The 25,739-nt window shown below is 41.0% G+C and overlaps 1 protein-coding gene and 1 long non-coding RNA gene across 7 annotated transcripts in view; one reads left to right on the forward strand and one right to left on the reverse strand.

Annotated features, from left to right (window-relative positions):
- LOC133485497 (uncharacterized) overlaps positions 1 to 16,614 on the forward strand; it is a 48,374-nt gene extending 31,760 nt beyond the window's left edge. For both annotated transcript variants that reach the window (XR_009790711.1, XR_009790710.1), the window contains exons 3-4: positions 3,687 to 3,896; positions 15,201 to 16,614. This is a non-coding gene — a long non-coding RNA (uncharacterized LOC133485497). The remainder of the gene's footprint in view (positions 1 to 3,686; positions 3,897 to 15,200) is intronic.
- Positions 1 to 25,739, reverse strand: part of cdh23 (cadherin-related 23) — a 205,850-nt gene that overhangs the window by 96,042 nt on the left and 84,069 nt on the right. For 4 of the 5 annotated variants that reach the window (XM_061789259.1, XM_061789262.1, XM_061789263.1 and 1 more), the window contains exon 9: positions 20,774 to 20,852. In XM_061789259.1, coding sequence (XP_061645243.1) covers positions 20,774 to 20,852 — 79 coding nt within the window. Of the gene's footprint in view, positions 1 to 13,223; positions 13,359 to 20,773; positions 20,853 to 25,739 lie in introns of those variants that run through there. The other variant, XM_061789260.1, reaches the window with a different exon arrangement.

Genomic DNA, 25,739 nt, shown 5'->3' on the forward strand with positions numbered 1-25,739 from the left:
GATTTGAAGGTGACTAAGGAGGACGAACGTTGGACATTATTAAAATATCATTTTTTAGACAGACTTGAAGAAAAACTGGACATTGTGAGGGTAGGTTGGCCAACACTTTACCCGGTTGGCTTTTTTCAACCCGGAAAAGAATTTATTCGGCACTTCCAGAGGAGCAACAATTGGCTAGCTCTGACTACATGACGACAACTATCGAGCTCTGAGGAGTAAAGGAGAATGGATTATGTCTCTAAATAATCAGCATCTCTGGTGAGTATGATGTATTTTATTTAAGGTTATATTTTTATATTTTTGTCATGTTATTTAGAGGTTTGGAGTTGTTTGGAGGGGATGTATTGGTAGATAAAGGTTTATATGTTTCTAGCTTTCGTAATAATGGTAGCCATCCTTAAATATGCAAAATGGCACCGGTGACCACCAACACGTTTTTCCCCATTTTGTTCTTACAAACACATGGTGTGATCCATTATTGTTGTCGTTGCCATGGTAACCAGTGACATAATTCACAACCAATTATTTGGCCCTATGATAGCCAGACGATGCCAAAATGTCTAGCATGTCTAGTTTGATTTTTTTCTTCCATGTAGTGTGACATATCAACGACAACTCTTACAGCGCACTTTGATGTCGACCAATAGGATTATGTATTGTGACCTCCCGTGTTTGCCCTTGTCAACATACTTGGTCGCTGTTGTCACAATTGATTCATGGGCACAAAACAATGTTTACTGAAGCTTTAGAGGATGATTCGACAGACCGCCGGCTTGTTTACATACAAACATTAGTGCTAGCACTAGCTTGCTGGGCTACATAACATTATGTTGCCTGCTTGCGAGCCGTATTGTATTAAAAGTATGTGAACATACCTCAAGCTCTTTTTGAATGGACAGCCCACTCCCGAGAACCGGTGACGACACCACACTTTTCCTCTTTTTGTTTTTTTCTTCCCCAACACAAAACAATAGATTGGCATGATCCATTGTTGTTATCGACTCCGTGGTAACGGGTGTATCTGGTCGCGTTGACTGGTGAAATATTTTCTGGTTTGGCCTCTCCGACAGTGTTTTGATTGGACAAGATAAAGCCCAGTGATCGTAAAAGACAGGATAACGCTGCTATCGGAATAAATGTCATGTAGTGTTGCCACTGTCTTCCTGCGATATGGCAAGATTTTATGGTAGTAGTCTGACATAGTGCAATAGTGAAAGACCAAATTTGTCTTGTAGTCTTACCCAGGCACCCACCTCTGAGTATGACTACACATTAAGTTGGTTTGTCAATATTTCCTTGCCTTTCAGCCAAGCACCTTTGCTAGAAATTGTTCTGTACTTTGCCATTCTTTTTGCGTGCGAATTTCTAATGAACCTTTAGCTGTACTTTGAGGGATTAGGAATCATTCTCTTCAGATCATTTGCAGCAGAGCAAAGAAGAAATACAGTACGTCCAGATGCTAAATCCAAAGTGCACAACAGCTAGGGTGAACAGATTAACCCATGTCTGTGTTCCCTACTCCCCATTCGCTGCTCTATTATTGCCCTGTAAATCTTAAATAGAGAGGAGGGAAGCTTCAGAAGAAAGAGCACAGGGCAAGTGTGGGCACAGAAGAAGACAGCTACATTTGAGCCCTGAGGTAATTAACCTGGATTGAGGCCATAAGGTGTACTGAGGGACAAAGGGATAAATGTGACGGAAAATTATGTCAGGCTTATACACTATTCTAAATTGTGTGGTGAAATGGAGCTATTCTCTGTCTGAATATGATGTTTATTTGCAACTTCAATATTCTATTGTATTAATATTAAAAAAAATTTGTTCTGTAAGTCTGTGTTTGATCTGCAATAGACTTGTCAATTGGAATTTAATCTAAAATTACAATTACATTTTGCAGTCCTTTCTAGTATAAATTGTGACATGTTACTGTATATATTTACTACATTTATGACATATTGCTATAATTACTATTCAATAGTATTTTCATTAATATTGACTCCATGCCCCATGTTGTATACAAATTTGCTTTTAGCTGTTAGTGTAGTTCAGTGTGCTTGTAGTCTTTTAAATATGCTGCTAAACTGCTTTTCATTTCTGCAAGAATGCCTATGAAGTCTATTCTAGTCTATTCTAATTGCGACAGAAGTTGAACTAATAGAATTAAACAAGCAGGTAACACATAGGTTGACTAATTAGATTGAAAAGGTGTCCCATGTACTTTCGCAGATATCATTTCAATTATTCAGTATATGTAAAGTAAATGGAATGACAGCTTGGCTCAAAGTTTTACCTACATTTGTTGGGCATAACAAGTTGACATCAATTCTCACGGACCTGAAAACACTGACCATGACATTTCCCAAAACCTTGTGGAAAGAGAGGAGTGATCAGCTCTAACAAGGTAAATTGGTAAAGACTGACTCATAGCCGCTCTTGCAATAAAAGATGCAACCCTGTCGGAGTGCTCTGACCAGTAGACAAATTGAACAGGGCACTACGACCACATTCTCTCCTTTTGACCCAGCAACACCTGAAAATGGCTCATATCTATGTAAGGAGGGCAGCAACCCTGCACCGATCTGCTGTACAGTTTACTATTCATGTGTATAATCAGTATTTACCTTGCCTTCAGGAAGAATAGATGAGAGCTGCTTCACACAATCAGCGCCAATGTATGCACCTTGCATGTATATGCCACCGATGTGGTAATATTTTGACCAAAATACTCTGCCCTCTCAGAAAGTGTAGGAAAGCTATTCATGCCAGAGAAACTACCTGAGGCATCAGGCAGGTGAAGTGAACCAGCTGCCTTCACAAAGTCTGTATGCCATTTAATGTCCACGCTCCTCAGCCCACTACAGTGACATCTGTTTTAAGAACTTTCCTTGCCAAGTTTGTTCCCATGGGAAACACCTGTAGTCACAAAAGTTTTGTGGATAGGAATCGAAAAATCTGTTTACAAATTGTCCAGATAATAAGGAGCATACAGTCAACAGTGAACTGTGTGTGTCACCATTGTTTCATTTGTGATCATGCTGATTTTCGAACCCATCCACAAAACTAGAAAATTCGTAGAAGGTGTCCGGTTTGGTGGCCTAGGTATTGCGTCTCTGCTTTTTGCAAATGATGTGGTTCTGTCAGCTTCATCAAGCCGTGATCTTCAATTCTCGCTGGAGTGGTTCACAGCCAAGTGTGAAGTGGTTAGGATGAGAAATAACACCTCCAAATCTGAGGCCATGGTCTTTTGTCAGACAAGGGTGGATCGCCCTCTCCAGGTCTGGAATGAGATCCTGCCCCAAGTGGAGGAGTGCAAGTATCTTTGGGTCTTGTTCACAAGTGAGGGAGGAATGGAGCAAGAGATCAACAGGCCAATTAGTGCAGTGTCTGCAGTGATGCAGAACCTGCATTGGTCTGTCGTAATGAAGACGGCGCTAAACTGAAAGGCAAAGGTCTTAATTTAACTGTGGATATAGGTTCCCAACATCATCTATGGTGACAAGCTGTGCGTCATGACTTTAAAGAACAAGATGGCAGATAAATGCAGTCAAAATGTGTTTCTGCAGCAAGGAGTCTGGGCTCTCCCTTAAAGATAGGGTGAGACGCTCGATCATCAAGGAGGGGCTTAGAGTAGAACTGCTACTCTGAGCTACATTGAGAGAACCCATATGAGGTTGCATCTGTTTTAGGATGTCCCCTGGACGCCTCCCTGGTGAGGTGTTCAGGACACATCCCACTGAGAGGAGGCCCACGGGAAGACCCAGGACACACTGGAGAGACTGTCTCTCAGTTGGATCTGGAATGTCTCGGGATCCCCTGGAAGAGCTGGACACAGTGGCTGGAGAGAGGGACGTTCAGGGTTCTCTGCCGAGGTTGCTGCCCCCGCGACGCACCCTCAGGTAAGCAGAAGAAAATGGATGGATGGATGGGAGGTTTTATGTTACTTCTTATACAATACAATGATTTGCAAATTATGTTCAACCTATATTTAATTGAATACACTACAAAGACAAGATATTTAATGTTCAAACTGATGAACTTGATTGTTTTTAGCAAATAATCATTAACTTAGAATTTTATGGCTGCAACATGTTCCAAAAAAGCTGGGACAGGTTGCAAAAAAGACTGAGAAACTTGAGGAATGCTCATCAAACACCTGTTTGGAACATCCCACAGGTGAACAAGCTAATTGGGAACAGGTGGGTGCCATGATTGGGAAAAAAAGGAGCTTCCCTGAATTGCTCAGTCATTCACAAGCAAAGATGGGGCGAGGTTCACCTCCTTGTGAACAAGTGCGTGAGAAAACAGTTTAAGGACAATGTTCCTCAACGTACAATTGCAAGGAATTTAGGGATTTCATCATCTACGGTCCATAATATCATCAAAAGGTTCAGAGAATCTGGAGAAATCACTGCATTTAAGCATCAAGGCCGAAAACCAATATTGAATGCCCGTGACCTTCGATCCCTCAGGCGGCACTGCATCAAAAACCGACATCAATGTGTAAAGTATATCACCACACGGGCACAGGAACACTCCAGAAAACCAATGTCAATAAATACAGTTCGGCGCTACATCCGTAAGTGCAACTTGAAACTCTACGATGCAAAGCAAAAGCCATTTATCAACACCCAGAAACGCCACCGGCTTCTCTGGTGCCCGAGCTCATCTAAGATGGACTGATGCAAAGTGGAAAAGTGTTCTGTGGTCCGACAAGTCCACATTTCAAATATTTTTGGGAAATTGTGGACGTCGTTTCCTCCGGGCCTAAGAGGTAAAAAACCATCTGGACTGTTATGGACGCAAAGTTCAAAAGCCAGCATCTGTGATGGTATGGGGCTGTGTTAGTGCCAATGGCATGGGTAACTTACACATCTGTGAAGGCACCATTAATGCTGAAAGGTACATACAGGTTTTGGAGAAACATATGCTGCCATCCAAACAACGTCTTTTTCATGGAGGCCCCTGCTTATTTCAGTAAGACAATGCCAAACCACATTCTGCACATGGTACAACAGCGTGGCTTCTTAGTAAAAGAGTGCGGGTACTAGACTGGCCTGCCTGCAGTCCAGACCTGTCTCCCATTGAAAATGTGTGGCGCATTATGAAGCATAAAATACAACAACAGAGACCTCGGACTGTTGAACAGCTGAAGCTGTACATCAAGCAAGAATGGGAAAGAATTCCACAACAATTAGTGTCCTCAGTTCCCAAACGTTTGAATGTTGTTAAAAGAAAAGGTGATGTAACACAGTGGTAAACATGACCCTGTCCAAGCTTTTTTGGAATGTGTTGCAGCCATAAAATTCTAAGTTAATGATTATTTGCTAAAAACAATAAAGTTTATCAGTTTGAACATTAAATATCTTGTCTTTGTAGTGCATTCAATTAAATATAGGTTGAACATGATTTGCAAATCATTGTATTCTGTTTTTATTTATGTTTAACACAACGTCCCAACTTCATTGGAATTGGGGTTGTACAACTGAACTCAGTTTTGCTCCTGCTGCCTTTTTCAAAACATTATTTTAGCGTGCATGCATGGTACCGTATGTTTTACCATGCCTGCGCCCAATAATACGGTGCGCCTTATGTCTGTATGTGTTAAATACAGAAATAGACCCCATAACTGAGACTGCGCCTTTTAATACGGTGCGCCTTATGGTCGTGAAAATACGGTAACGGTGGTGGTATATAGTGCATAAAGTGCTGTCAGGGGATCAGCAATTCTGTGCAACAATGGAAAAGGAATGCAAAATACACATCTTCTCGTGATTAGGCGGGGGCCTGTGTGGAGTTTGCATGTTCTCCCCATGCCTGCGTGGGTTTTCTCCGGGCACTCCGGTTTCCTCCCACATCCCAAAAACATGCATGGTAGGTTGATTGAAAACTCTAAATTGCCCGTAGGAGTGAATGTGAGTGTGAATGCTTGTTTGTTTATGCAATTGGCTGGCAACCAGTCCAGGGTGTACCCCGCCTCCTGCCCGAAGATAGCTGGGATAGGTTCCAGCACTCCCGCGACCCTTGTGAGGAGAAGCGGCTCAGAAAATGGATGGATATATAAATGGATATTTAAAATTGTTAAGTGAAATAGTACGTTTTAATTTAAGTTGACAGCTGGCTGCACACTCCAAACCCAATAAAAGGATGATGGAACACAAAATTAGATGGGATTTTTGGTTAGCATTTTTGGTTCACTGCAGGTGGATCATTTAAGTTTGGCTTTAATTTCATCAATACTCAAACAGACATTGACTATTTTATTTGAAAGTAAGCTTAAACTTTTTTCAGAGTTCAAAATGTTTTTGTTCCATGCAGAAATAAAATTTGGTGTTCTCTGTCGCAGTTATTCGATTCAAAAGGAGGTTGTGGCTCCCGGTGTTTTTTTTTTGTTTATTTTAATTTCTCTCTGAGATGGTCCAAATGGGTCTTTGAGTATTAAAGTTTGAGGACCCCCCTGACCTAGGTTATGCAGCTATCACGTGCTGCCTACAGTACATGCCCACGGTGGATCAGCCAGATCTGGTGTTCTGTGACTGAAGTAAACCACTTTGTGGGAATGAGGGTTTTAACGGTAACCGCACGAGGGTCAAATGGATGCACGTTCCGAAGCTGTAAAAGTGTAAAGGGTACAAAACCAACACACTGGAGAGGATCCCAGAGAGTCCCAAGATATTTTTCAAGTGGATAATAGCACACATTGCTATCCAAATAAATAATACATTATTTTTCTAAATTCCAATCAACATTAGCCTCTTTTACAATGACGCATGTGCACGCGCGCGCGCACACACACACACACGCACACACACACACACACATCAAACAGACACAGACACACGTCGCAGACTAAATGTTCTATGTAGGTGCAGAAATAGGTAGTCTGCTCCCTAAAAAGCATATGACAACACAGAAAGGCTGTCACTTTTGTGCTAAAGTTGATCTTGGTCAGTATATTAAATTATATCCTATTTTTATAATACCACTGACATTTGCATTTCTATTTTAGACCCATGTTGATAATGATTGGTGTTGGTGCGTGGGGAGGGTGATAATATAGAATTTAAGACTCTCAGTGTGGGCATCGTGCCGCTAAATTGGTTTGTCAGCTTCAGTGACCTGACTGAAATACCAACAGCCGCACCTTATGCAGGTGACAGGTGACTGGTCATTACCTACGTAGACATGACACCTACAGCTATACTGCAAGTGTCGCATCACACAAGTCAATATAGTCTGCATACATGTATGCATAAACTGGAGTTTGCAGACATTGGCTCTATTCAACTGAGCTGCCGAGAGAGGCAGGCTGAAATCACATGCAGTGACCTCCAAGAAAGAAAATATAATCATATTCTAATTGCTGATAGAGAATGTTCTCCAGTGATCTGGCAGAACACTACGATTAGACACCCAGGGCGTGAGAACTGCAGCACATAGACACACACAACCAATTTCAGAAGAAATTACTTTTTGCATTTAGTATTCATACTTTGAGGCTATATTTCTGTATTTCTTGTGTGTATTTAAACATGTTCCCAATCAGATAAACCATGGCATATCAAGATTATGTTTCACTTTTTGGAGACATTAATATTTTAAAAACTAAAATGTGAACATATTTAGACTATTTGAAGGGTTGATCTGCTGCATTTGCATCTAACATTTAGGGCTCTATTTTCGTGACAAGCACAAATCTTTGTTGTGACATTACCTTATTCATTTTTGTCGCTTCGTCACTCCGTGTTATTTGCTAAACTGGGATCATTTGCACACTTCTCTGTGTCAGTGTTACTACACTACTGGTCACTTTACATTGCCTAATGACTCTCTTTACGTATGTGTATTTTCTTAAAGTGACTTGTTTACTGTAGTACTAGAGTGTACCTGAGACAAATTCCTAGTGTGTTTTGAATATATTTGGCCCAAAACATTTATTCTGATTCTGATAAGGTGCTTAACTTTTGTAGAACTTCCTCATCATGCTGCACTGAATACCAATGCATTACCAATGCAGTATGATAAATTTGGGAGCAAGCTCATCACGATTTACTAATAAAGACGTTTCAATTCTTATGTCATGAGCAAGTGAAGGCTTACAACAGTTTCTTAATTGAAATTATTCCCACCCTACTTTCAAACTGAAAACAAGCAGAGAGAAAAAAATGAAAAGAGTAGGAATAGAAAAGACACATTGTATTTAATTGCAAAAAATGGAAACAGGTATGTTGTATTGTTAAATAATAAAAATAAAGCACTCAAATATGAATCGTGTGACAAGTGCATGGCAATAACTTTCTTGGTGCATATCAAAATTTGAGGAAAGCCAAGCAAGAGTTCTACCGGAATCACCATGACTAATCCAGTGACAACTGTTTTCTCTAGTTTGTGACAACACTACGGGGGAGCTAGAACATTTTAGTAATGCGATATGGCATGCAGCCAAAGCTCTGTGTCTTGAGGCAAAGATTTTGTGTGTTTTGCGGAATGAACACAAATTAGTGTCACTTTTAAGGAATGCACCTGCAGGCCAATCAAGCCGATGATAAGGTTTAGTCCATTATTTTTCAAACTACGCCAACATCTAATTCCCAATACATGGTGCAATCACATTCATCTGTGTTTTAACATACTATTCACGTACTGTACTGTAGACTCAAAGTATACTGCTAACCATGCAAACTCCACACAGGCGGGGCTGGGATTTGAACCCCGGTCCTCAGAACTATGAGGTGGATGTGCTAACCAGTCATGCACCGTGCCATTCCCTAAGGAAAGCACGTTTGAAAAAATATTAAATTTTTCCATTCAGTAATTTCTATACGGTTTACCCTCACTAGGGTCTAGAACTTGACTGTATATGTGGTTGCACAAGATAGAGAACGTTCACAAACGTGCAGGCATGGAATGAGCGCAAACAGTGCTGCAATTCTTGAGCTAGGGGTGGTGGTGTGGTTTGTGCCTTGCTCAAGCCCATAGTAATCAGGAAACAGACTACCCTTTCTGAAACTAGTTTGTATTTTTTTTTTTTTTTTTTTTTCCGTCAACAACAAAGAATTGAACTCCAAATTGTTTGACTTTGGGGGGTTTGACTTTGGAGATTTCATTGATGTGAGTTTGGTTATAGAAACAAACTGATGATTTGTGTGCAGTGTTTGCAGAATTACTCGTCTTGGACTGAAGATTGCTACAAGTACATTTGTGTTTAAAAAAGGTTAAAGCTGAAGAAAAGGGAAAAAAAACACTTCTTGTCATAGAAGTGAAAACTGTCTCAACTTCAATATAGAAATATACATTGTTGGCGATGGGCAGAATCCTTGCTTGCTTTTCAGGAAATAAAAAAATGGTTTCTTAAGCAATTAACATTGCATCTTCAAAGAGAGCAGGCAATTTTAAACACTTTGGATTAGTCAAAAATGTGTAAAAATAACAAACCCATATGGGGACTGACCAAAAGTATTAATTTGTGAAAAAATATAAATTTGACCGCATTTGGAAGGAAGGAAGGACGTTAAGGAAGTTTCTGCTCTCTCTTTATTGACTCAATTAGTCAATACATCAACTGATCAAAAACTTAATTAACGACTCACAAAAATGTTACCATGCTATACAAATACAATCATTAAAGTGACCAGTAAATACATTTAAAGTAATTAAAAGGCAAGACAAAGACAAAAGAAAATCACATATTTTCTTATAGGCTTGAATGTCAGTGGTTCCACATCTTAAAAGAGCCTTTTATTAGAGCGGGTTTCCCTGTTGAAATTACCATCATTTCTTTGCATTTCAGATGACCAACAATAGAATCCGCTCAGTTCTATATGGGGAGAGATTTGTCTCAAAATTATTTACACGTTTTTCAAATCCAAAAATATATCTGTGTTTTTCACAGCCGCAAATATATCCGCGATTTACACGTTTTTTAAATTTTGTGTGCGCATTAATCATGACTTATCATTTGTAAATATTTCATTCTGCATGTGAATTGTTAAAGGTGTGTTTGTGGACCAGCGGGCAAAGATTATTTTATTAGACAAATGCAACGCAGTTTTCAAGATATTCACACACAAGTTGAGAATATTCACACGTGTGGGAAGACCCGTCCCTCCGTCCACTAGGCGGCAGTGTAGCTGTCTCCGTTGAGAGCATAGACTATAAAATAGATGATTGAGAGTTAGCCACTCTTATTATCTAAACACTGTAATAATAAGGTGGTTTTTGTATCTTGCTGAGAGATAATGGCGAGTTCTTTTTTTCTTTTACTCACTAATGACGGGCTGCTGGTTGTCCACCTTGTTCAGCCATGGTCGGACCATAGACTGTTGGATTTCTATAAAAATTACTTGCAGTCAAGTCATCAACGGAGAAAGCAACACTGCCGCCTAGCGGATGGAGGGAGGTCCTTCCTACACGTGTGAATATTCTCAACTCGTATGAGCGTGAATATCTTGGAAACTGCGTTACGTTTGCCACAAAGATAAATGTGCTTGGCTGCTGATCCACAAATGCACCTTCAACAATTCAGATGCGGAATTGAATATTTACAAATGATAAGTCATGATAAATGCACACACAACATTAAAAAACACGTGTAAATCACGGCTGTATTTGTGGATCTGAAAGATTTGTGTGAATAATTTAGAGACAAATCTCTCCCCATAGTTCTACACCGCTGAATAGTATAACCACAATATTAAATAAATTAATAAGGTTAGCTTACCCTAACCCTTAATACTGTACCTTTCTGACTGTGTTAATCAAGACTAAACATTATTATTTTTGTAATTGTGGAATTTGTGATGCTGCTTATGTATAGGATCCTATTAAATTATTGGTCAGATGTTTGCAGGTATACCTAATGTGGTGAGTAGACATTGGTATCATTTTTGGACTCATTGAATCAGAAAAAAAAAAATGAAAATGCAAACAAGCGGAGTCTACTGTAGGAGTGTTATGATACAACCCAGTGAGGTCTGCACTCCAATGATGAGTGTCCCTCTACACTCTAAACTCAACTAGGCTTAGGATTGTGTGGTGATCAGTGTGCCGTAGACTATCTGTCTTGTCTGAGAGATTACGCAGCAACGAGCTATGGAGAGCCTCAGAGCGTTTAATTGAAAACCAGAGAAATCCCAGCATCACAACACTCACAATAAGAGCTCCCTCCAGAATAACAGGTATTAGCCTTGTCCATATTACAACTTGTCTGCTGATATAAGCTCGGTCATAGCAGAATGGAGTCAGAGCAACAGGGTGTAGCAGTGCAGACAGATAGAGATATGTGTGAAGAGGAAGACTGGGGAGGAAATAATTGTGTTTACTGGAGTTTATCGCCGCTGGGGAATTACTTTACTGCATGTTTTCCCCCCCAAAATGAATGGCTTCCTATGTTATGACAACCCATCTTCACCATGAATCTAGTTTCTGAGGTGAACCTACAGTATGTGACCTGGATATTGTCAAGGTATGGGTCAGAAATCATCTCCAGGACCTGATGTCCTCAAGCTGCTCCAGGACAAATGAATGGGAGTCTGGACAGGATGTTAAATTCTACTTTTGGCAATGGTGGGAAGTAGTAAATACTTTGCTACTGTACTTCAAAATAGATTCGAAGAAGCCAAATATTCCCCATTCATGGCCTTATTTAAGAGAATTGTTTCACGCTGTCAGCTCCAAGAATTATCCGTGGCGGATATGTTGTGCTAGCTGAAAAACTACATCCTTAGGCATTAACAAATTATCCAGCTGTGCTAATCTGAAATAAAACACATACAGGTTAGGTGTATTTTCTTTGTTGTTTTTGCCAATTTATTAAATTGTATATAACTGACACTCACTAAAATATAATTTTGAATTTCATTAAAAAATAATTGTACCTAAGTATATATCAGAGACTACACAGGAGTTGAAGCAGTCGTTGAAACTTTACTAGTCTTTTTTAAGAGTCTTATGTACGTATATGTACTGTAAGTGTAGCCGGAGCTGTCTGCATGTCCAACTATACTGCTTTGTGTTCTAGTACATAGAAAGGGTGTGACACAGAAGCAACTCCACATTCGGGTTTTGTTCCTGTAGTGTGATGAAATTATAAAAGAAATGCGCAACAAGTTGCGTGAGTTCACGTGTCCGGAACATGCCTTTCAGGTAGGCCTAAAGCAAACAAAGAAAGACTGGAGCAACCACGTCATATCCACCATCGTTCGACATAAAACCTCAAACCCACGGAAATACCAGAATCAAAAACCAAAACAAAATCTAGGATTTTGGTGAAATAAATAAATAAACAGAGTGTGAATACTTTTGCCACCTCTGACATTTGGTGTAATGGCATGAAAATGAAAGTTATCATGTTGTATCTATTTTAGTCTGCCTGGATAATTCCAAGACAAAACCCCTTGAGGTCACTATATGCTGCCGTTCCCCAAACGGAACAGATGCAATCTGAAAGTAAAAAATGTCTAAATGTAAAGAAAAGGATGGAAAAGGCTTAAAATGGGATTAGTTGTGCTTGCGTGTGACAAAAGAGATGGAAGCACACAAAGACAGACAAGAGGCTGATATAAAAGGCTTCAGGGATGTCCTTTCATTTACGGGGGCGGCCGGCTGATTTTTCCGCTGCTGTTCTCATTACAGCACAGTGGCAAGGCTACACAAACTTTACACAATAGATTAACTCCTATCCTGGCAGACAGCAACGTCTCATGTTGTAACTTGCTGTAATATAATTCACATAGAACCGAGAGAGAACTTTACTGAGCATTTTTTTTAATATACAGGTATATTCTTTTTCAAGAAGGTTATGTTTTCATCAACTTTGTTTTATTGTGTCCTCTTTAAAGATCTTGATAGCCTGGATTTTATGTGATTGCCAGGTATTCTTAGGAAGGATGCTTTGATATTCAATTTTGGTCACAGTCCACACGATGCTGGCATTTACAGATAATAATTGCAAAACTCAAAATAATCAATCCTAATAAAATCTCATCTGTTTGTACATTGTGTACACAACACATTTTCATATGGATCTGACGTAGCTTGTGAGTTAAATATATAGCAGGAAAGTCCGATTTAACATATTTAGGTTGTTAAAGGAGTTAGTTTGCTAGCAAGAGTTGAATGTAGCCTCACTTCAATAATCCACACTCTCTGACCAAAGCCCTGCTCTGAACATGGCCATTCATAATGACATGTGATAATGAAAGTGTGTAGTTGTGATAAATACTCACAGAGAACATATATCCAGCTTCAACAAAATAGCAGTGGTAAAAATACTAAGCTAGCATTAGCACTGTACATTAAGCCAACATAAGCCACAGCTGCTACATTGGTAACATGACTAAAGGCTTCTTTATACTCGCGCGGGCAGCTATCCCGCGCGCAGTTTGCCTTTATACTCGAGCGCAGTTTTGAAAATGTACTGCAGTTCTCCTCCAAGTCGGGGGTGTCGCTACGGCTGCTATTGGCTAGGACAACACAGGTTGGAGTTTCCGCTGCATTTTTGGGGCCATTTCCGGTAGCCGTTTTTACTTTACTTTCCGTAACAAGGAACAAAGCAACAACAATGGCGACCGTGGAACAGTGTCCGCTAGAACAAATGGACCTAGATGACCAGATGATACGTTTAATTATGCTGCAAAATCGATCAAGAAGGCGACGGCGTAAATGGTATATGGAACCAAGGAGCACGCTGAGTATGTCATCACAGCATGTGACTAAAACGGACCAATCACGAGAGATGATCTCCGTGGCATTCTCCGTGCAGCAACAATTTTTGCCGTGGGCGTCAAGTGACGCATAGGGGCCGCACAGGGGCCGCGCGGACCTATGCGTCGGTCACATGATGCAATGCGGCGTTGTCGTTGTTGAGTATAAAGAGGCCTTTATTCGTAATGAAGTGTTTTCAGTTTAAAGTTTTATTTGTTGAAAAAAAGGTGACAAACACTCAGAGGCTGTCCTGGACCGAATGGCGCCCTAGGCGAGCCCGTCGATTGTGCCGCCTTGAACGATTGTCACATGGGTAGGGTGTGGGGCTGTTGGAGCTTTTCCTCTGCTAAACTTAATGTCAGAAGTCTATGCGCCCTATATGACGACCGTTGATTGCGCACCGCTGGCCGACCGTCAACGGGGGCTGAGGGGAGGGCAAGTGCCGCCCTCCACAGGATGCCGCCCTGGCCTGCTGCCCTATATCTGAAACCAACCCTGCAAACACACCAGTCCAGCAGAAATGTTGCTACTTGCAATGCTTCTGTATCCTCTCAGCTGTCTGAGGTTCCTTCCTTTGCTTCTGTTTACTTGTCTTATGCCCAGCTGTTGACAAGCGAGGGACGGGCATGTGTTTATTATTCCACCATAGTTTCAGCAAAGTTCCTAAAGCCCAAGGTAACCGGTCAGCACGAGGCAGCAGGGGTATGCCCACGATGAGTGTGTCCGCTATTGCACAGCAAATGATTGATACCTCATCAGTCACTCTATCTCTGATTGGTTATTTTGCCTTGGGTGTGGTGGTCTGTTAAAGGTCCCATATTTTGCCAAACCAACTTTTTCTAGTATTTGGGATGTTCTATTGTCTCTATGGTGCCTCAGTAAACATGAAATATGAATACATATCATCCACGCATTCCTGAGTTCCAGATGTTTTTCCGCTGAGAGGCCTGAAACCAGGTCATTTGAATTTCCCGAGCTTATCTAAGTCACTAGCGAAGATCTCCGCCTACAACTCTGCTCCCGAGCCAGCGCTGTAAACATAACAAACACGTGTGCTCTCACAAGTGGGTCTTCTCCACGGAGGCAACCAATCAGAGGAAAGGAGGCGGTCTTAGCCAAATATGGACAGATGGACTGTCAGAGGGACCTTTTCACTCATATGACCAAACCAAGGTGCTTTTTGAAATGAAATTGACACTGAAGTATGACAAACAGCCACTATGACAAAATATACATTTAGGATATAAAAACACAAATACAGAGAGTCATTGAGGAATTAAAGGGTACCAGTAATGTGGTAATGCTAATACAATTTCAATTGTGTAAATGATGCAGTCGACAAGCAATTTAAAGCATTTTAAACATCTTGTCTTGAGCGTGTTCAGCTCCTGGTTGTGTTGGCCGCACCAGAGCACCAGCTGCTCCACTTCCTGTCGATATGCAGACTCGTCACTGTTGTTAATAAGGCTGATGACTGTAGTGTCGTCTGCTAATTTCAGGAGTTTGACAGCTGGGTGTGTTGAGGTGCAGTCGTTTGTGTAAAGAGAGAAGAGCAGCGGAGACAGGACACATCCTTGGGGGACCCCATTGATGATGGTACGTCTGGATGAGGTGGTTTCCCCCAGCCTCACCTGCTGTGTGTTGCCCATCAGCAAGCTGTAAATCCACTGGCAGATGGAAGGAGAGACACTGAGCTGGAGGAGCTTGGAGGAGAGGAGTTCAGGAATGATGGTTTTGAACACAGAGCTGAAGTCCATGAACAGGATAATCGTGTAGGTCCTTGCGCCTACTAGTGTCATCTAAAATATGACAAGAAGTGATTTATTTATTTTTTAAAATTGCCAACCCATTTGAATTTCTGTAAATGATGCTGCCGATGCTGTTTAAGTGCTCTTCATGTGTACAGGTATATGCTTTAGTTTTTTTGTACTTATTTTCCTCTGTATGTACAATATGAGGAGGGACTAATTATTCCATGCACAATATGTCTGTATGGAAATAAGAAAGTGGCCATGGGCTCAAGATAAGGCCATCAGTGCTTTGGTGTGTCAGTCCAGTGGGCTGTTGATGTCAGTGAGACGAGGCGAGACTGTCTACACGCTCGCGTGCTTGTCTTTGGGGTCTGTTTGAAGTGGATAATCAGTGACGTTGTGGAATTGTTCGCACTGGAGAAAAAAAATCCTTGCATATCATAAAGTCCTAACATGACTAGAAATAAATGAGAGTAGCTATTAAAATGCCTGTTATAGGGTCATTTCTTTTTTATGGTGTGTGCCGTTAAATGATCCCCACTGCCTAATGCTACAAAATGGTCTAACTATCAGAGTAAGTGTATTGTCTATCCCATGTTGAGTATTTCAAACTGAAAGTCATTTTTTTTGTGTGTGATTTCATTAAAATAATTCTTAGCGCAATGACAGTTTATGGAGTTATGCTTGTGATGTAACAAACCTGTCTGAAATTTTCATAGAATATATTTTACCTGCCCTTACTTGCAACCATTGTGACACCTGGGTGAAATGCATATTTCTGACATTGTGTATTATAGACTTATAAGAATCTAACGTGTTGTCATAAGACTTTGGTCGAGGAAGTTTAGAAAAGCTAAGCACTCAAGTTTTAATTGCTATAATTTCCAGCAGGAAACAACAGGAATGTCATTGCCTGCACATGCAGAAATGCATGCGATGATATATTCTAACAATGCAAGGGTATGTGGCAAATAGAAACACTGTACATATGTCTGTATTATATAAACTTTATCCTGCTAAATTTTCTTGATGTTACAATAATCCTAATGAGTACTGTCACACTAGAGATATTGTAGAGCTATTGTAAGCACTATCGCAAAGCTCTTTTAAGACATTAAGGATAATGTCATTGCAAAAAGACAGACTTGGCAGATATACAGTTCCAGAATGCGTGGCTGGAATGGTACACCTGGTGACTTATGCTAACCTGACCAAATGTCCCACAGGCATCAATAAAGTATTCTAATACCTCCCTATATCCCTGTCTGTGTTGCTCAAAGCTAAGTTGTCTGGGGCTTTATGCCCCTCGCAGGGTCACCCATGGCAAACAGGTCCTAGGTGAGGGACAAGACAAAACACGGCTCAAAAGACCCCTATGATGTCCAAAAATATTGGAAGACATTTTCCCTTGCTCGGACGCGGGTCACCGGGGCCCCCCTCTGGAGCCAGGCCTGGAGGTGGGGCTCAAAGGCGAGTGCCTGGTGGCTGGGCCTGCACCTATGGGGCCCGGCCGGGCACAGCCCGAAAGGGTAACTTGGGTCCCCCTTCCCATGGGCTCACTACCTGTCAGAGGGCCATAAGGGTCGGGTGCATTGTGAACTGGCCGGTGGCCGAAGGTACGGACCATGGCAATCTGATCCCTGGCTACAGAAGCTGGCTCTAGGGATGTGCAACGTCACCTCTCTGGCAGGGAAGGAGCCTGATCTTTTGTGTGAGGTAGAGAATTTCCGACTAGATACAGTCAGGCTTGCCTCCACACACAGCTTGAGAGGGGTTGGACTCTCCTTCACTCTGGAGTTGTCCAAGATGAGAGGCGGCAAGCAGGTGTGGGTATACTTATTGCCCTCCAGCTGGGTGCCTGTGCAGTACATTGCCGTTCACGCTGGTGGATAAGAGTGTAGTCTACCTCCGCCTATGGGTGGGGGGACGGGTCCTGACTATTGCTTGTGCCTATGCACCAAAGAGCAGTTCAGAGTACCCACCCTCTTTGGAGTCCTTGGAGGGGGTGCAGGAGAACGCTTCCGCTGTGGACTCCATCCTTCTGCTGGGGGACTTCAATACTCACGTGGGCAATGACAGTAAGACCTGGAAGGGCATGATTGGAGGAACAGCTTATTGGACTTCTGTGCTTATCACAGATTGTCCATAACGAACACCATGTTCAAGCATCAGGGTGTTAATATGTGCATTTGGCACCAGGAAACCCTTGGCTGCAGTTCGATGATTGACTTTGTGGTCGTGTCTTTGGACTTGCGGCCGCATGTCTTCGACACTTGGGTGAAGAGAGGCGCAGAGCTGTCAACTGATCACCATCTGTTGGTGTATTGGCTCAGATGGTGAGAGATGATGACCTGGTAGGCCCAAACATATTGTGTAAGTCTGCTGGTCATCTGTCCCCTGTCAGAAGGAGTTTGAACTCCTACCTCTGGCAAAACTTCCCCCATGTCCCAGGCTGCCCTTTGTCACCGATTCTTGACATTGGTGCAGCGTCTGAAGTGATGCGGACTTTGTATTGGTCCATTGTGGTGAAGAAGGAACTAAGCCGAAAAGCGAAACTCTCGATTTACCAGTTGATCTATGTTCCTAGCCTCATCTATGGTCACAAGCTCTGGGTCGTGACCGTAAGAACAAGATCCCGGATAGAAGCGGCCGAAATAAGTTTCTTCTGCAGGGTGTCAGGGCTCTGTTTTAGAGATAGGGTGAGAAACTCTGTAATCCGGGAGGGGCTCAGATTAGAACCGCACAGTGAGAGGAGCAAGATGAGGTGGCTGGGGCATCTGATTAGGATGCCTCCTGGACGCCTCCCTGGCGAGGTGTTCTGGGGATTTCCAACCGGGAGGACACCGCTATGTCTCCCGGCTGACCTGGGAATTCTCGACTTCCCTGCTAAAGCTACTGCCCCCGTGACTCGACCTCGAATAAGATGAAGTAAATGGATGGAAGGATGACATTTTAAGTTGTGTCATTTGAAATTTTTCTCAGAGATGGCCTATTTCTCTCAACCATTTGAGAGACTTTGATAACTACTGAGAATAGTATGTCGGCGGTCCAATAAGAATCCCGCCCTTTCAAGATCTTAACATGAACCATCCTTCCAGTATCTCTCCACCATCATAAACAACTGCATCATTGCAGTAAGGCATTCTCTTGTGCACATAAAATCCCTGATATGGCTTCTGATTGGCTGAGGCAAAGAAAATCCACATTTTAAGCCCCACAATAATTAACATACATCACAGCTGCAATTAAGAACCTGTTTATCTTAATTACTGAGCTAATGAGACGAGTCCCGCAGGAACAAGCAGATCTCTCGGAGTGAGGAGCAACACAAGAGGCTTTGTTCAGTGTCAACCTTAAGCCAGTAATCATGCATGTACTCGAATAGGAGAGCCTTGAGAGATGCAGTAGGTATGACATTATTTTACACAAATGCACAAGCACTCATGTACACTCTAGTTATACTACTAAGAGAAGACAGTCACCGTCATTCATCCTGTGGAATCCATGGCCTTCCACCTTTATGTGCTGCTGCTGCATCACCCTTCCACTTTCATTATCTTTCCAACTTATAATGATTTTATCAAGCACCATAGGGGGTTAGTGCAGTGCAATAACTTATTTTTAAATGACTGGGAATACGTTGCACCACGTAATTAATGTCTTTTTAATGTTCTTCTCCTCTGGAGCTTGACTCGTCCCTTCAACTTTGCAACAAAAATAGACAAACACAACAACAAGGCATATTGCTGTCTACACAAAATGTGCTCCACTACAGCAGTGGATTTACAATAAGTTGTACAAAGAAAGGGCTGGTTGTGGACTTGGTCCTAACTCAACAGGAGGGATCAAGTGCGTGCAAACATTAAAGTACATTAGATTAAAGTACACTACATTCCTTCTCTCACACATATACCGCTATCAAAATTATACATGACTACACATATGGTCAAGTTTCACACATAGAATTGAATTTCATTCAACTGCAAGTCCGCTCAAGCAGTGAACCAGCAGATGGTCTAACAATGACGATCTCTATCACCCAAAATTTCTGTGGTTCGCCAGGCTAATCAAGCAGTGCCAGCCCCTTTCTAGCCAGCTGGCAAAACTTGTACCACTGATGTCCTTTCATTTTGGCCATGCTTTGGTTTGACAGGGCATGCAGAGTTTACACTTCACACATGTTTGTAATACTCCCCTTCACAGTGTTTGTTTTCACCACACAGAACAATGTTTTACTCACTGAGAGATTGCTCATCTTACAGGAATAAATGGGGGAAATGAACCATGGCAGTAATATTACCGCAGATTTAAGTAAAAAAAAAAAGAGTAGTTAAGTGGTTTTATATTTAATATTTGCCACATCTCATTGGAGGCCAATAAGGTAACACTAATGAATCTCATCAGATTATGCATGTGAAGCTAAACCTTAACCTAATTATGTGAACTGACTTCTGAACTAATATTTGTTGTTAGATCATGCTACAGAAAAACTAATATCATCCAAACTGAGAATAACACTGTTCGATTTTACGCTCCCAAAAGTCATTAATATTTGCGTTTATTTACTTTGGCTCAAGTTACTAAAGGGATTTGAACTCATTTCTCTATTTTCATGTCAGTTTATATAAAGCTAGAAAAAGAAGATAGTGGGCCAATCCAATAGTGAGAATCCCTGCTCTGGATTGACACCAAAATCTAATATGGGCCTCCTTGTCCCAAGGTTGATCTGTCCATCAATTTTCATGGAAATCCATTTACGAGTTCATGCGATATCCTCCTGGCAGACAGACAAAGTAACTGGCAGGCAAAAACATCACATCCTTGGCAGAAGAAAATTCAGTTCAGGAATATGTAAGCAGGATCGCTGCTATAGCCTTATCAGCACCATGCAAACTGCAGCTTTGACATGTCTTCTCAACAAATTCTGTCACATTCTACAAACTACAGATTTCACACTGACTGACTTTAGGACTGACGCTTCAGATTTTAGCCAAACATTTCATGCCCAATAGCAAAAAGTTCAAGTCGACAACAATGTAATCACCATGTTTGTTTCGAGGAAAAATCTGTCTGGGAAAAACAGTAACCCCAGTTTGGATCTTGAATGGCACTACATGACGACGGTCTTCCTTACAATGTTAGGATTAATAAACGCTTAGTGGCAAGCCTATTCTGTCATTCTGAGGCAATGCTCCCCACTGTTATTGACTGCTGTGTTTGATGAGATTTGTCTATTTTTGCTGTGAGATTATGATAAGAGGTGATCAATTCCACTCTCTGTGCTTTGGATGTCAAATTGATTGTGTGACTCAGACTCAGACCTGAGATGATGGTGTAGCCGATCCCCCTTGGTCGTCCCAAATCCTGATCAATGGCAGTTATCTTGCGCACTTCGTAACCCTGCAGAGACAAATTCACACACATACTCTCAAAACATGCTTATGCATTGAACTCAGTTTTGATTGGTATTTTTGCAATACAGCATTTGTCATATACAGACACGAAGAGCACTCAATTTACACCAATTATTTAATTAAACATTTTTCTTGATCCTAAATAAGCAATAATAACAATTTTCTGTTCTGAGGCATTTCTAAATCGAAAGAAAACACATCTCGCATCTCAAGTCCACCTTATGAAATGAGAAGGATAAAGAAGAAACATTAATTATATTTGATCGCACAGTCTGATGACTCCAATTCTAGATAAAATCAGCACACTATAAATGAATATATGAAGAGCTCTTTGCCAAAAGGCTGTGAATCAAAATGTATTATTCTGAGAAAAATGACATTTACCCAATCGTGCAAATTTGACATACATTGATTTTAATCCTGGCCGGTATGGTGGCCGACTGGTTAGCACATCTGCTTCACAATTCTGAAGACTCGCCCCGCCTGTGTGGAGTTTGCATGTTCTCCCCCTGCCTGCGTGGGTTTTCTCCGGGTAATCTGGTTTCCTCCCACATCCCAAAAACATGCATGGTAGGTTGATTGAAGACTCTAAATTGCCTGTAGATGTGAACGTGAGTGCGAATGGCTGTTTGTTTATATGTGCCCTGCGATTGGCTGGCGACCAGTTCAGGGTGTACCCCGACTCTTGCCATGGGATATGCTCCAGCACGCCCACGACTCGAGTGAGGATAAGTGGTGCAGAAAATGATTGGCTCAGTCTGTTCCGCAACAGACACAATAGAATGAATGAATTATTTTTTTTTGGTCGTGAGTGAAATGAAATCAGTATATACACTATAGGGGAGAAACATCATATTATTGTCACGAACAACAAGTGGTAGGACCCAAATACAAGACTCAAGGTGATAAAGTGTTCCAAAAACACAGTGTTCTACACTCATCTTGGGTTCGTTACATGGGTCAGCGATGACAACAGTATAAAAATTGTGTGTCAAAAACACAAGTTAAAAAAAAAAAAGATCAGGGCCAAGGCTTACCATAGCCAATGGCATGAGGAAGAATGTTGAAATGTGACAATGTGGTACAAGAAACTGAAACGGAATGAGACAAAAGGTTAAATACAAGAGGTAATTGGGAATGACAAGGAGGAAGCACAATCAGTGGCAGGTGAGCACAAGACATGGGGAGGGGCAGGACACGCAGACACCCACAGACATGACATCTTTTGATAAATAGATAAATGTGATCATGTAGCACATTTCAAGGGATTAAAGCTAAAAAAATAAATAAAATACAGTTTTCCTCATTTACACACACGCTAAAGACAGACTTGAATTTTCCAAAAGCTCGGTTGTTAAGGACAAAAACCTGTTTGGGTGTGACAAAAGACTAAAATGCAAGAAATATGAAAGAAAAATATGTGTTTCAAGGACACTGATGTTAGAGCTGAAACATCTCTGTTTGAAGTCAATTTTTTTGTATAGCCTTTAAATTAATCACAAAAGAGTCACAAAGGGCTTCACAGGCCCACAGTTGACAAAGATCAGCAACAATTCAAGATATAAACCCCCCATCTGGGTAAGGAAAAACTCAAAACCCCATTTGGGGAATAAAAGAAGAATCCTTAAGTAGGGACCATAGATGGAGGGATCTGCTCTCCTTTCTGCTTTAGTTCACCCCAAAAGTTTTTGATAGAGTTCTTCCAAATCAAACTCAGCATACCTTTATGGACCCTGCTTTGTGTAAAGAAAATGTTTTGTTAAGATAAATCATTGATCTGTAGGAGGAACTACAGCACAATTTGTAGGTCAAATAATGAATTAATTTACAATACTCTTGCTCATATAGCTCATTTCCCAGGGGAAGACCAATTAGTTTGTGAATAAGATGATCAAATTGTCTTATAATGTATTTATAATAAATCTCAAAATTCATAAAAAGAAATACAACATTCACCACGACTGGAAAAGCATTGCAGACTTTTTCATTGTATAGTTATTAGCATTTCATCAGGATTTATTTGTCCATTATTTCTCATTTCATTGACAGAAACATAGTATGACAGCTACAGGGGGAAAAAAACGAAAGAGGAAGAAAGAGGTAAACGCTTTTTGAAAGTCTTTGATCCGTTGTGCTTTCTCAGCCTCCGTGCTTCAATCAGACATGGTGGTGATACTTAAATATCCTTGTGCTGCAGTGAGAGATGGAGCAGCCCTCCCCACTCCACAGTTGCAGTCCCTGTCCCATCCTCTCTCTCTCCACACATAAACTCGCTCTCTCTCATTGATCCTGCAAATTGTGTCTAAGGTGTGTTTATGCTCCATTTCTGCCAAAGCTGCTCCTGTCATTGACCAATCACAGCAGAATCAATTACAATTCTTTGGCAGGCACTGATTCACAAGTGATTAAAGGCTGAAAGGAAAACAACATATACTGTACACACTCACATCCACACAAATTTTCGGATTGGAAATAGTACGAGGAGAATAAGAGAACAGAATATAGAACAAGCCTTGTTTTCGCAACGTTTCCTTTTAAGGGTTTACCTAAGGCCCCACTGAAAACTGGTAGGAAAACATCTGATATACTGGTATATCTGTATTTAAAACTGCATCTGTGATCATATACCATTATTATGTGCATATAGATGATGCCAAGCACTTCACAGAGATGAAAACAGTCAGATATTCGTTTAGTGGATGACACCTAGGTTAGGTTTCTATAAAGGTATTCCGAGCTCCCCAGTAAGTGTTAATCTGTCTAAAACCAAAGATGGACAGATATCGACCTCAAACATCGGAAAGTACTTGTGTCAGATGGGACCTCATTACTGCGGTCGAGCTCTGATCATTACTGCACACACTCAGAATTAAGTCACCTGAACTTAAATGTCAGCGCGCCTATCTGGAAGAGTTCCCTCCTTTTTGAAATGTGAAGTGAACTTATTCTTATTTGAGGTACAATTGTACTTATTTGTTTGTTAATTAGAGAAATCCAAATCTTTCCCAGGGTCAGGAATCTAAATAGTTTTTAATCGGTCATTGATTGAGTTTTATCCTGTACACTATTTTGTTGATCTCGAAGTACATATTTTCTTGGCAAAGGTTTGTTGTAATAAATTACTGTCTGTTGTTTTGAATCATTCATTTATTAATAGATAATAATAGACAATACACAATTTAATAATTATGGCCTACATTTCAGTAATTTATTAGAGCAATATACTTGTGTTTCATGATGTCAAAGATAAGAGTCTGATGAAACGCTGATCAGTTAAATCTTCTATGACTAATTAAATATAGAAAAGCAACAAATATAAATCTAAAATAAAGTGACACATCAACATCTGATGTCTTTGCATATCTTTGGTAATTAACATGTCCTCAGTGAATTATGTGAAAACGTATATAAAATATGCTCCTTCGAGTAGATTATCTTGTTTTGGGGGGTTTTTTGCAACCATGTTCCCATGAAGCAGTCAACCAAGACAAACAACTGTAAAGTGATGCGGAAATCATTTGGGCAATATTATCAAGATGTCCACAAAAGTTGAATATGTTCATTCATGTGACAAAGATACAGTTTGCACTCCTGCAAACACACAAACACCCACACATTCACTGGACCATACCCTAACCCCACCGTCATCCTTTCATTGCAGCTATTCAGTGCACTAGCCCTCCAAAAGCCACTTCCTTTTTTCTCTTTCTACACGCTGATTTGACAGCCAAATTGTGTTTGTCATAAAAGGGGCTTAAACGTCATTTCAAGCATCATGGATTCACAGCTAACAGATAATAACCATGCCCTCCGATTTTTTTTTTCCAACCCTCCATTCTCAAAGTATTCCATGGATGACAGGTTGAACATGTGGGGAAGAGAAAATAGGCAGACACTAAGAAACGAACAGAGAGGCTGGAGGAATGTATATGGGGTATGCACGCAGTGACCCACATCTATGAGAAAAGACCGTCAACAGGAATCCCAAGTCCCTCAGGTGAATCCCTTAACCTATGTCCTAGCCTTGACAAGAGTTGAAACTTGTTCCATCACTATACCCCCTTGGCTTTGCACTGGCAAACATTGCCTGAAATGACACTTGCCAGATAGAATAGCTCATGAGGGCATTAAAACATGTATTTGTTACAGTAGTGTCCTGGTGTTCTCATGGGCTTTACTGGTATTATCCTATACTATATATACTATACTACTAAGAAACTAACAAAAAACCTTTAAAAAAAAAAAAAAAAAAGCTTATCCTGGTGTTCGCATGGGCTTTACTGTTATTATCCTATACTATATATGCTATACTACTAAGAAACTAACAAAAAAACTTTAAAAAAAAAAAAAAAAAAAAGCTTACAACCCTAACATTTGGAAAGGTTTTTGAAGATGAAAGCTTTTTTTTTTTTTTTTTTTTTATTTCCTTGATTCTATAGCACTGAATAGTTCTGCTGTCTTTTCACCAGTTTCCAAATATCATTTCACCAATTGGCTTCACCTTTCTATCCCCTCCAGATTCCCTCATCCCTTCATTCCTCCCCCTCCTCTTGTGACCTTCGCTATGACAGTTGATGAATCAGGGAGGTGGGGAGACACCGAGCGTCGACTCCGTCACGGCCCGTTAATATGCATGCAAATGTAGCACTTGACATTTCTACTACAGTGCATGCAGTCAGGGGACGAGGGACACGTGGCTGGGGATGTAGGGTTGGATGAGGTAGGGGAGAAACGTAGAGCGAGCTGGAGTGAATACTGCTAAAAACAGAGGGGGAGAGTGAGAGAGTAGAAATTAGGAAGGGAAGTATTATGCCCATGAGTGTAATTCAATTTCTACCAGTCCAAACATCAATAGCTGGACCATTAGCCACCT

Source organism: Phyllopteryx taeniolatus, chromosome 11 (assembly GCF_024500385.1).
Source record: "Phyllopteryx taeniolatus isolate TA_2022b chromosome 11, UOR_Ptae_1.2, whole genome shotgun sequence".
Lineage (NCBI taxonomy): Eukaryota > Metazoa > Chordata > Actinopteri > Syngnathiformes > Syngnathidae > Phyllopteryx > Phyllopteryx taeniolatus.